This window comes from Melospiza melodia, chromosome 11 (genome assembly GCF_035770615.1).
Source record: "Melospiza melodia melodia isolate bMelMel2 chromosome 11, bMelMel2.pri, whole genome shotgun sequence".
Lineage (NCBI taxonomy): Eukaryota > Metazoa > Chordata > Aves > Passeriformes > Passerellidae > Melospiza > Melospiza melodia.
This window is the reverse complement of record NC_086204.1, coordinates 7,419,059-7,431,094: the sequence shown is the minus strand read 5'-3', so window position 1 is coordinate 7,431,094 and position 12,036 is coordinate 7,419,059. Positions and strand designations below refer to the sequence as shown.

At 43.2% G+C, this 12,036-nt stretch overlaps 1 protein-coding gene across 1 annotated transcript; it reads right to left on the bottom strand.

Moving 5' to 3' along the window:
- Positions 1-3,447: 3,447 nt before the first annotated feature.
- PDC (phosducin) lies at positions 3,448-7,688 on the bottom strand. Its single transcript, XM_063165154.1, has 3 exons — positions 7,628-7,688; positions 5,812-5,972; positions 3,448-3,972 (listed from the first exon to the last, which is right to left on the bottom strand). The coding sequence occupies exons 1-3, from the start codon at positions 7,686-7,688 to the stop codon at positions 3,448-3,450; spliced, it is 747 nt and encodes a 248-aa protein (XP_063021224.1).
- Between the last annotated feature and the right edge of the window lie 4,348 nt (positions 7,689-12,036).

The following is a 12,036-nucleotide window of genomic DNA, read 5'->3' as shown; positions in this document are numbered from 1 at the left end:
TCATCCTGCCATGAGGAAATTGTGGATGTAGAAGAAAGCAGGTTCTCACTTGTCTAAGAATTACAGGACTAACCAAGAGAGGATTTTATTGTCCCATCCTTTCTTGTACCATTTTGTACTGTTGATAGTGTAAGATAATGAGGGTTTAAGATAAATTTAAATGTGTGTGTAAGAGGAAAGGAAAACAACCTTTTAAAAATCTGTTTCCTGACTACTGTATAACTCTAGCTCAGGTTTCATTGTAGGTTTATCCTTTTCCTACATGTATAATACCCCAAAGCTTTCAGTCTGAGAAAAATCCTCTATGACTGATACTGAGCTTTGTTAACTCATGTCCATGATTGCAGATGCATAATTTATTTTAGTATGTAAGAGTTCAGAGGAATCATTTGGACTTCCATATCTGAAAATCAGGCTCTTCTAAGTATAGTTCTAAAATTTATAGTACAAAATAATTTTACAGAATCATTATTTTCTGTGCCATGGGGTTTTAAAATGTGGTTTTAAAAGCCTCAGTGGTCTTGGTCACTTGGTCTTGGAGGTTTATAATTCCTCACATCTGAAGGCAGCATTTGGTGTGGTAAGTTGTGACAGGTTGTGATGGTTTGACCCCAGCTGGCAACTGAGGACCACACAGGGCTTTTTCACTTCCCTGGGGCAAGGGGCAGGAAGGTTGGAACAAAGATAAAACTCTTGGGTTGCAATAAGAACAGTTTAATAATTGAAATAAAGTACAATATAATAATAGTAGTAATAATAATAATAATGAAAATGGAGATAACAAAAGGAGAGAGGGGAGTACAGTCCAGACAGATGAGTGATCCCAGTGCAGTGAGTGATCCCTCCCCACCCACCCAGTGATGCCCAGCCCCTCCCTCAGCAGCCTTCAGCTCCTCCTGGCCACTGCCCAGTTCCTACCCTGGGCCTGGCATGCCCTGGTGTGGGATATCCCAGGGGGATCAGCTCTGCTGGCCATGCTCCATCCCAGCTCCTGCTGCAGCTGGGACACTGCAGAGTCCTTGGCTCTGCTCAGCAGCAACTGAAGCATCAGTGTGTTATCAAAATGATCCTGTACTGAATCCACAACACAGCCCTGTCCAGGCTGCTGGGAGGAAAGTAACTGTCCCAGCTGACAGCAGGACGCTGGCATTGACCAGAGGCTTTGCTCTCAGCCTGAGCAGCAGTGACACCACTGATAATTTCTTCTCCCTTCTGCTCCATCAGAATATTTTGGGACTTGGGGTCACTGTAACTTTGAGTCAAAATGAAGAGTAACCACAGCCCAGGGTAGCAGGCAGGCTGTTCACATGTGCTTGTTGAAGCATTTACTGTTTGCTACTCAAAAACCTTTATACAGTAATAAATGTTTAAGTCAAATCTTGCTTTTTGCTTTTAAGGTTGGGTTTTTTTCCTGCAGAAACTGACAACTGCTGTGATTAGAGTATTATTTGCAACTTCATTAGTCATGAGCTTCTGTTGAGGCTCGATGCCACATTTGTGTTTGCTCTTTGGTTTTCGTTTTTAAAATTACAGGTAGAAGCAAATCCTGCTTAAGCACGTTAAATCTGTCTCTTAAATTGGAGTGTCAACTTATACAGTAGCTGTAGGTGGAGCTTCTGTGTTGTTTTTGTTGGGGTTTTGTGCTTTCAGCCTTGTTCTCAGAAAAATGAAGCTTATGTGATGAGGCTGCTGATGTACACCCTCATAGCTTTTAAAACAAGCTGGATAAAGAGGGAAAGTTCTCACGGAAGTTAAGTTTCCACAGCTTACATGGAGATTTTTTTGGTGTGCAGAGGATAGACATTTTTCATGTCTCTTCTTCAAAATATGTCATTAAATGCAAGAGAAATATTGTTCTGCTGTTCAGGTAACTGGTTACTTTTGTGATGGACAAAGATAATTCAGTATTTTCTACCTAAACTCCTGTAAGGTCATTGGATTTTCATGCTGTTGGGTGCATCTGAAAGTGGTAGATCTGCAAATATTCTGAAGAGACAAATGATGAAAGTGGCTTTACCTGAGGGGTCAACTTCATGCTTCAGTAAGAGGAGAGAGGACTGCTCCAAGGGAAAAGCTTTATTTCCCCTGGAATTCCATCAGAAAGACTTGGGACAATCTCTCATTCAGCAATTTACAGCATGGAAATAATGACATTTTAGGAACATGCTGTTGGGATTCTTGGTGTAATCAAGTCATGAATTGTTTTACAGGTTAGAGAAGATTGTAAGTGAGATGATAATGAACTTCATTTGCACTGCTTAGTGTGCATGATGTGAAGTTTCTATCCAGAAACTGTTAAAATAGTCATCCATGGAAAAACAATTCAGTAGCATTTTAATAGAACAAAAGGAAAAATAAACAAACAAAAGAGAAATAGTCTTTAAGATTTTGACAATCTCAAATATTATAAACTAATCTGTGCTGTTAAGATCTTTAGTAAGATAAAAGTACTTCCATCCCCAGTCAAATCCAGCCTTTAGCTTTGCCAGTCTGCAGAAGTCTCTGAAGTGTTTCTAATGTTTTTGTTGTTTTGTACCAGAGAATGTCTATAGTAAATTTATCCCATATCTTCCACTCAATTAGATTATTAAATTGTAGTTCTCAGCAGCTTCCCTTTAACAAAACTTATAACTTTGATTATAGTAAATATCTAGTGAGTACTTACTATTATTTCACATGTTTCTAAGAGTAAGGTTATGTACTACCAATATATTCCACACTTCCAATGGCAGGTTTTGAGAGCTGATAAGCTTTATTCAGAGTTATTACATAAGCATAACATACTTTTCCAGAAAATAACAGGCATTTTAGATGCTGCTGCTCAGCATAGGGAGCACTGATGAATTGAGATCAGCTGATGCTGTGTCTGTGTCAGCCGTTTGGGTGAAAAACTTACAGGAGCACCAAGCTAACTTCTCCCTTTGCATCAGTGTTGAGTATTAAATGTGGAATGAAATAATGACCTAGATACTTGAGCCATTTAGGAGTGCAAGGACTGTGGCCCATTTGTCTGACCTTAAAATTGCTTGTTCCTGCCAAAGTTGGTAGAAGTGAATCGGGAGCCAGGACTGCTGTAACTCCAGAGCATGGAGATGGCTTTTTGTGTGCACAGAGGGATGGACCACTCCTGTCCCCACTGAGATGAACGACTTGTGCTTTGCGGAGACAGGCATGGGCCCTCAATTTTTAGTTTGTTTTTCCTATATTTCCTAAATATCACTGCTGTTCTTCCTATTACTTGTGGCTGGCATAGAAATATGTGCAGGACTGCCAGCTGTATGTGTTGTAAGTAGAATTCACATGCTAACAGTTAAACAGTTTTTATATCTTTATTTGTTACAAGTAAATCAGCAAAGACAGCCTTTTCTAAGTGGGATGGGCATTACTGACATTGATTTACAGCTGACTGAAGAGAAAGGGGAGGCAGTGAGGACTCTGGCTCTAATTTTATTCAACATCTGGCTCATCCGTGCCGTTTCCCAGCGCCGGAAGCTCCCTCTCAGGTAGCAGCCCATACTCATTTAGGAAAGCCTCCACATCCACAGCAAAAAACTCCTCACTGAACTGTTCAGAAACACTAATGAAATTGCTCAGGAGCTCCCCAGCCTTGTAGACCAGCAGAGAGGGGAGCACCTCGCTGGAGAAGCGATCCCCGGCGCCCGTGCTGGAGGCCTTGATCTTGCAGAACTTGACGGTGGGGTACTCGGCCGCCAGGCAGGCCAGGCTGCTGTTGAGGGCCTCACAGCCCTTGACGCCGTCCTCGTAAATGTGCACGATGACCGTGGTGGTTTTGTGCTCCTTCTCCACGGCCTCCAGGAACTGTTCCCCGTTCTGCAGCTCGCACACAAAGCCGAACTTGGGCCCGAAGCTGAGGCGCTGGTGCATGTCCTGCATGCAGCGCTTGCGGTATTGCTGCAGGCAGCTCTCGTCCTCCTGCGCCGCGTGGATCAGCTCGTACTCCTGCATGCTCATCTGGGGAGAGCCAGAGAGGGACGTGAGGGACTGGGGGTCCCTTGGGGCTGGGATGGGGATGGACAGACACCCCCCCTGCTGTCTGGAGAGCACCAAAAGCTCAGCTGGAAGAGCCATCACTCCCTGCAGCAGCGCCGTGTTGTCATTATATTACGTGTTCTATTATCATTACATTGCATGGGTTCCATATTGCTAGTTTCATAATGCCTTGACGTTTCTCATAGGCATCTCCTCTAGACACTGACTCTTCCTTGTCCTTGCAGTAACCAACTCCAGTTCTTCCCTCAGCTAACCAATCCACCCTTTCATAACACTCTTCTTATTGGCTACAGGTGTGGCCTGTTAACATCAGGCCTGCTCCTAATCTTTAGTAATTGGTTCAGCTGCAACTCTTTAGGGGATAAGATTATATTCTATACCACCTTAATTTACCCATACTGTATCCCCCTACAGCTCCCGGAGGTCTTGTTGAGAGACAGGTGAAGATCCTGTCTCAACGCTTGCCTTACAGCATGATGGGACTGAAGGCAGTGGCCACATCTGGCAAAAATTTATGGAATAAATTTTTTATTAAAATCAAAATTGATTAAAATTTCCACCAAGAGTTGGTGGAAATTTTGCCAGTAGTAAAGCAGGCTTAATTCCTGTGTTATTGGGTGTGACAGTGTTCACAGGGGTCCAAGGATTAGGGAAGAGACAAGGATCTGACTCCATGTTTCAGAAGGCTTGATTTATTATTTTATGGTATATATTATATTAAAACTATACTAAAAGAATAGAAGAAAGGATTTCATCAGAAGGTTAGCTAAGAATAGAAAAAGAAAGAATGATAACAAAGGCTTGTGTCTCAGACAGAGAGTCCAAGCCAGCTGACTGTGGTTGGCCATTAATTAGAAACAACCACATGAGACCAATCTCAGATGCATCTGTTGCATTTCACAGCAGCAGGTTTACATTTTGTTCCTGAGGCTTCTCAGATTCTCAGGAGAAAAAATCCTAAGGAAAGGATTTTTCAGAAAATGTCATGGCTACAATTGGGTGTTTGTTTCCCCTCTGTTTCAGAATCAGTAAATGATCATGAGTAGTGATGTTCAGGATCAGAGCTCTATCCTGACTTACAGGTTTTTAAACCTGCTAAAAATTTTCCATTGCACTAACCAAGGATAGAGCATTGTGGCAGAGAAGGGAGGAACAAAGGTCAAGCTGTGCTGTGGTAGATGTGAAATATACTGCTTGTTTTACTGAAATTACCCTTTGCTTGAGAGAGGACTGGGTAAAGAGAATCACAGAGCCACTAATTAAGACTGGAAAAGCCCTCTAAGATTAAGTCCATCCATTAACCCAGCACTGCCAAATCCACCTCTAACCCGTCTCTGAGCACCATGTTCCTATTTTTTTGGATTCTTTCGGGAATGGTGATGCCATGAATGCCTGTGCAGCCCCTTCCAATGTTTGACCACCCTTATGGGGAAGAAGTTTTTCTGATATCCAATCTAAGCCTCCTCTGGAACAACTTGTGACCATTTCCTCTCCTGCTGTCCCTGTTCCTGGGAGCACAGCCTGACCCCCCTGGCTGTCTCCTCCTGTCAGGAGCTGTGCAGAGACACAAGGTCCCCCCTGAGCCTCCTTTTCTACAGGCTGAGCCCCTTTCCCAGCTCCCTCAGCCCCTTCTGGTGCTCCAGACCCTTCCCCAGCTCCATTGTTTTGCACATGTGTTCTGTCTGCATTGTGAGAACTTTGCTAAGTCACATGGAATTTGAATGGAAAATTCAAGATTTTCTACCTTGTAGCAGGCATGTTTTATACAGAGCCAAAGTTAATTCCTTGTGCTTATCTTACCTTACGGCAGAATCTATCTCGGGTGTCTTTGTCATCTCTGCTGAAAGATCTGTGTGGTGAAGACATTTGTCTAAGCATTTCTTTCTTACTCAGGGGTAAGGAGTCTCCATCTTCACTCTCTAATTTGAACTTCCTCCAGTCATTGATCACACCTTTGGGCCCTAAGAGAGATGAAGTTGGGTGAGAAAGTGGCTGCAACAAGAGGTTTCCTGAGAAGTTTGTGTTCTGTGCCGGTTTGTCCCTCTGTGCCTCACTTTATCTGTCCCTACTCCTTCCAAAGCACTCTCCAGAAGTGTAAGAACCAGAGCTTTTGGATCAATGAAAGAAGAAAGAAAAAAGAAAGAATGAGGGTTTTTCTCACCTGAATCATTTCAGAGATCTGGTTTCCATCAGGATACTTTGGAAGGATTTTGGTGAACTACATGAGCAGTTAACATGGATGAGGATGTTGAAACATAATAAAACTGCCATGCTGGCCAAAGGTGCTGTTTTGTAGACAAATATTTGGTTTCTTGATAAACAGGTTATTTAAATATTAATTTAAATATTTAATAAAATTTAAATATTAAACATGCATAAGGACTTGGAGTAAAACTAAGAATGCAGGACATTTGAGATTTTTTTTAAAACCTCAAACAATACCTGTTGCACTGGAAGAGTAACCCATAAGGCAAATGATAACTCTGATTGTAATGCAGATCTTGATTTTTGGACCTGCTTGATTAAACTGCTTAAGTTTTGGAATTGGGGAAAAAAATGGCAAAATTCCAGTGCTGTTTATCAAAATGAAAACATTTAATCTGCATCTTAGATTATAAAGTAAAACCAAAGAATATTTCAGTGTTTCCAGAGGTGATGTTTCCTATGGAAAATTTAGAAAAGGCTGGGTAAAGCAGCTCTAATTTTCACAAGGAAGATGTGATGAAAATGAGATGTGGTGTGTGTATATATATGTGTATATATATATATATACACATATCTATAGAATAGTTTGGGTGAGAAGGGACCTTAAAGCTCATCTCATTCCACCCCCTGCCATGGGCAGGGACACCTTCCACTAGCTCTGTGCATATATCATAATCTTGGCCACCAGCAGCAAGGCTGGTTGGGAAATAATCCTGGAGTTATTACAAGAGCTGCATTCATTATAGCTCCAAGGAAAGAAGCCCTTGGAGCAGAGGGAGGCAATGATTGGCATCCTGTTACCTGGCAGCAGGGTGGAGGAGCTGTAGAGCTGAACACAATGTCAGTACTTATAAAAATCCTGGTGATTGAGCACTGGATTAAAAAGAATGATGGCTTTGAGTGAGGTCTCTTTTTAAACCTTCTAAATGCTGGGCTGTGTTTGCCACAAGGGGCATTTTTAGCGTGAGTGTTCCTTCTGTAAGAAGGAAAAAATAATTTTGCCTTTCTAGTGAAACGTTATCACCTAGTTCTAATGTGGGTTTTGTTGCTCTTTTGTTGTCTTCTCTCCTCCCCTCGAGAGCAGAGTGAAGCAATAAACCACAGGAGTGAGGCAATAAACCAACAGGAGCCATGCTGGGCCGTGGCTCTTGGTGGCTTTGTCAAGTGTCCCCTGTGTTTGCTCTTTGCTTCAGGTTTGAGGAGGAGCAGCACAATTTTGTAAATTACAACTGTTGTAATTTGGTGTTACCTGCCCTCCGTGGGGGCTGTCACTTGCCCCAAAACACCTTCTCATTGCCTTTGGAACCCGGGTTTTTGTGCAAGAGGTTTGGCCACTGGAATTCTGGGCTTCCCCAGTGAACACTGACAGTTTAACTTATTTTTGGGAAAAAATCCCAGTTAGTTTCCTTGCCTGTATGTGTTGCCTGTCCTTCAAAGTCTTCTTCCAAGCTGGTGTTGGCATTTTCTTCCATTTCAGTGGCTGGAGTAGGAGATGCTGCAAGTCCCAAAGGGAGAACAGTTAATGACAGGATAGCAAAGGGATAAACTTGCAGCAGGTACAGCACAGTGTGCAATTTCCTGTAGTTGGTGAGTATCAGTGAAGATCAAAATACACATGGTAATTATGGATCTTGTCATTGACCCACAGAAAGCAATTGGGATATATGTCAGTCTCCTTAAAACTGTGCCTGGCCAGATTCTCAGGTGAGGGTTCCTTCATTATGCTCTTCCTTCCCAGTCACTGGTGAATATCAGGAACATGGTCATGGGAAATAGTGGGTGTAAAACTTCCTGCAGTGGAAATGTGTACTGAGTATTTCCTTACTAATTTTTTTAATCCCTCTTGGAATTGTACCCTATTAATTTTCTGAGTGCTGTAAACATTTATTTTTAAGGGTTGCCCAAATTGCTCATTTCACATACAGAAAATGGAGCCAAATATTTGAACCTGTTGGGTAAGAGACCTCTGAACATCCTGGAGCTGGTTGGGCCATATTTATTGCAAAACAGCAAACTAATGCTGGTTACAAATCAAAATCATTTTCTTGTTCCACCCTTTCCATAAACCAGGCAACCCAAAGAGCCAGATAACACTCTCAGGGCACTGTGATTCACCAGCACCCTTTTTGTCTCTTACAGTGGAGTTTTTGATGGAGAACCACATTTATTTTGAGTGTTCCCACTGAGGACATGATCCCAGACCAGTGGTGCCAGAGCACTACAGAGCAGCAAGAGCTTTAAGGCAGGTGATTTGAGAGTTCCCATTAAGTCTAGATTAGTTTCAGCTGTTCAGGTGCTAAGTTAAGCTTTGTTTGACTTCACAGTACAAAGATGTTCTCATGCCATGACTGCCTTATTTAAAAGCTGCTGAATTGTTAGACTGGAATGATAAATAGTGATGTATCTGCCTTCATTTTCCATAGCACCATCAAAGGATAATGTGGAATAACAGCTGAGCAGGACACAAGGTATCTGTATGTACTGGGACTAAAGCTGATAGGCAAATGTGCAAATAAGTGTTCCATGCATGTACTCATGACAATTGATCAAAACTTGTGGGAAACATTGCAAGTAAGTTTGGAAGAAAAGCAGGTAACTAATTAAGGTTCATTAGTATAGATTCTCCAGGTTGCTCTATAGATAGGCTGTTGTCACTGTAGATCCAGATTACCAGATCACTTGCTGTTCCCTCAGTTCTGAAATAGAAATCTGAACTAATCCCTTCTCACTAGGCAAAACTAAGAATCTTTGCCATGTCAGGGATGAACAGGTATAAATGCCAGGTCAAACCCTTAAGTCATTCCCTTGGCTTACACGGACATCTACAATAAGCTCTTCTGGCTGCTGCTGTGGATTTTCTTTGTTCTGGGGGGAACAAGAGGATTTGATTCTCTGTATGCTTTGCTGTTTCAGATCTTTGAGCTGAAAAACACAGGATATGAAATTCAAGGAACTTGGTTGCATGCTCAAACCAGAAAACTTGTCTGTGCTTTTCATGAAACATCTCTCTTCCCAGAGGTGGGAAGGGATTGCTTAACAAAGGAAAGATCTCTGTAAAATTTATGTTACTGATCTATTGTGCCCCATAAATCTGTGAAGATTACATGAATCATAACAGCATAAAGGCTGTGTTTCACCATTCTTCTGCAGTGTGGCACGAGGCAACAACCCTGACTGTGCACGGGATGGGAGTGGAAATTCCTAAAGCTCAATCCTGTACCTGTGACTGAGCGGGGCTGGGAGCCAGGCATGCAAACCCTTCCCCTTCAGCTCGGTGGGGCTGTAAATCCTTGTCATTCTGATCTCAGCCCCGGGAGAATGGCTGAGGCAGGTGTTTCCCAAGCAGGCAGCTGAGGACAAGGCACACGGGCAGGCTGGTCCATGGGAGGGTGTTCCAGCACCTCTCCTCAAGGAAAGCACAGCGGAAACTCTTGCGTGTCGTGTGTGGGCAAAGTCAGGCAATCAGTCAGGCAAAAAGTAGGCAGGGAACTCTCCCACATCCTCATCAAGGCTTGAGGTGGAGCTGTTGTGGCTGGCTGGGTTTTTTTTTTTTTTGAGGAGGTGTTCTTTTATGTGCCAGGCAAGCGGCGTTTTCCAAAGCGAAAAATGAGCTTCCCAATAAATGGGGGAGTGTGGGTGCTGCCAGCTGTGGAGGCTGTGGTTATGCAAGGGCCTCTGTGAGGAAATGTCCGTGTGTAAGGCTGACTCAGCACAGCAGAGAGTGTCACAGAGGAGGTCAGGATGGCCCATCATGAGTGTCTCAGAGGAAAAGGTGCCACCTGCTTGCCTCTACAGGTGTGCTGGGAGCTGGTGTGCCTGGCATGGGGATGGCTGGAACCCTCCTCTGCATCACATGGCAGCTCTTGCAAGAGCAGCAGCCCCATGGAGAGGCTCGTGTGGCTGCAAGTGGGTCATCCTTTGTTGACTGATAGTGTTGTCTTTTAGTAATTCCTTTAAGGTCACCTGAATACGGTCACCAGCCTGAGTTGGCCTGAGAGCATTGTTGGGCCCAGCACTCAGAGGCAGGGATTCACTGCATGGGGATGATTTGATTCAGCAGGAATGGCCTTGTGTCCTGGAGAATGACCATCCCTAGCCATTCCAACCTCCTTTTACAGATTCCTTACTGCTTTACAACTGATTATTTTCTTTTTTAAAAATCATATTACTGTGCAGTCTCTCAATCCCAATACATGACTGGCTCAGGGTAGGAGCACAGAGTCCCCCGAGAAGGTGTTGCTTCACACAGCAGGAGGATGTGCAGTGATGGTTACATGATGATTAATGTCATCACTGGAGTTAATTATGTCTCCTGGTTCTAAGGCAGCATCCACAGACCCTCCAGCCCATCAGCTGCCATTGGTACTGATCCCAAGCATTCCCCTTGTACCATTCTGACATTCCAGATGAACAGCAGTCTCTGGCAAGGGGGAAATTGCTAATTTAGAAAGTATTTTGTATTTTCTCATTGGTTTTGATGACTGAAAGTGGCTCAAAGTTCAAATGGGTGTAGCAAGTTCTTATCAGGTCTGTGGGTCATCAATGCACTAGGCCCTATTTTGTCATGTGTATGGTGGCTTTACACATGTATTTTAAGAGACTGATCATTCTATAAGTTCTTTACTTTCCTGTCTTTCTGACAGATTTTCTGAGTGAAGAAATGGAGAAGGTTCTTGTGTCCAAAAAAACTTCTTCAGGAGGAAAAAACCCAAATGCAAAGTATAGGCCTGATGCTGCCATTTAATCTCTATAGCTCTGGATGTGTTGTAGATCAGAAGCAGAATCCCTGTTACTGCTGCTCATTCCCCTGGTGTCATTAAACTGGATGGGCCAGCCTCATTACAGGGTAGAAATAACCATTTAATGAAGAGGTTCCTTTTTATTTAATATGGAAGAAGGTTTACTGCTTGGTAACAAAGCACAGAATCATGGAATGGTTTGGGATGGAAAGGACCTTAAAGCCCATCTGGCCACCCCTGCCATTGGCAGGGACACCTTCCCCTATCCCAGGTTCCTCCAAACCCCATCCAACCTGGTCTTGAACACTTCCAGGAAAGGGGCATAATTTTATGCCCTTGGCCTTCACAGAGAGGTCCCTGTTTACCCAAAATTACAATTTTACTATTTCCTCCTGGTCCTATCTTCTGAGGTAGGTCAGGAAGAAAGCACTGTAGCTTTCTTGTACACTGTAGCTGTGTACTTGTAATGAAGACTTATTTAATCCTTGTAAAAGGATTGCAGCTGTAAATACAAAAATAGTGTCTTGCAATTGTGAGTTATAGTTACAGAAGAGAAGGAAAATAAAAGAAAAATATCCCTGAACCAGCTGTAAAAGGCAAGATGCATTCTGCAAATGACAAAGCCAACAAATAAAACTTGCTCTCCAATATGAGTCTTTGCTGCTAGTCCAGTACATAAACAAGAGTAATATTTTTCTTAAAATATAAACATGTTCTAGGCACAACTTTGCTGCGTTCCATCTGTGCAAATCCTCTGAAAATGCTGTTTGTGTCAGGGTTTAGGTAAGCAGATCAGCAGCAGGCTGCAGGTTCCCAGTGGTCAGTGGGACATTGCTAGGAAGCAATGACATTTTGGGGACCCTTGAGGGGGACAGTGAGAACTGAGAGGTGTTTGGCAGTGAGATGTGGTTGCACATCTCTGTGTCAAGCTCCCTGTGGGTGAGTGCTCAGCTGGGATGGGCTCCAAGTGTTCCCTTGGCCCTTGGAAGAGTGTTTGAGCTCGAGCAGCACTTCCCTCTCCCAAGGGAAATTTGAATCTTGCTTCTCTGCCCCTTTTCCCTGGTTCCCAGCTGCAAATTTC

Coding starts and splice junctions, on each gene's coding strand:
- PDC (XM_063165154.1), bottom strand. CDS start 7,688: ATGGAAGAAAATGCCAACACCAGCTTGGAAGAAGACTTTGAAGGACAG. Junction 5,973..7,627: donor AGGACAGGCAACACATACAG/GCAAGGAAACTA, acceptor CATCTCTCTTAG/GGCCCAAAGGTGTGATCAAT. Junction 3,973..5,811: donor GAGATAGATTCTGCCGTAAG/GTAAGATAAGCA, acceptor GGCTCTCCCCAG/ATGAGCATGCAGGAGTACGA.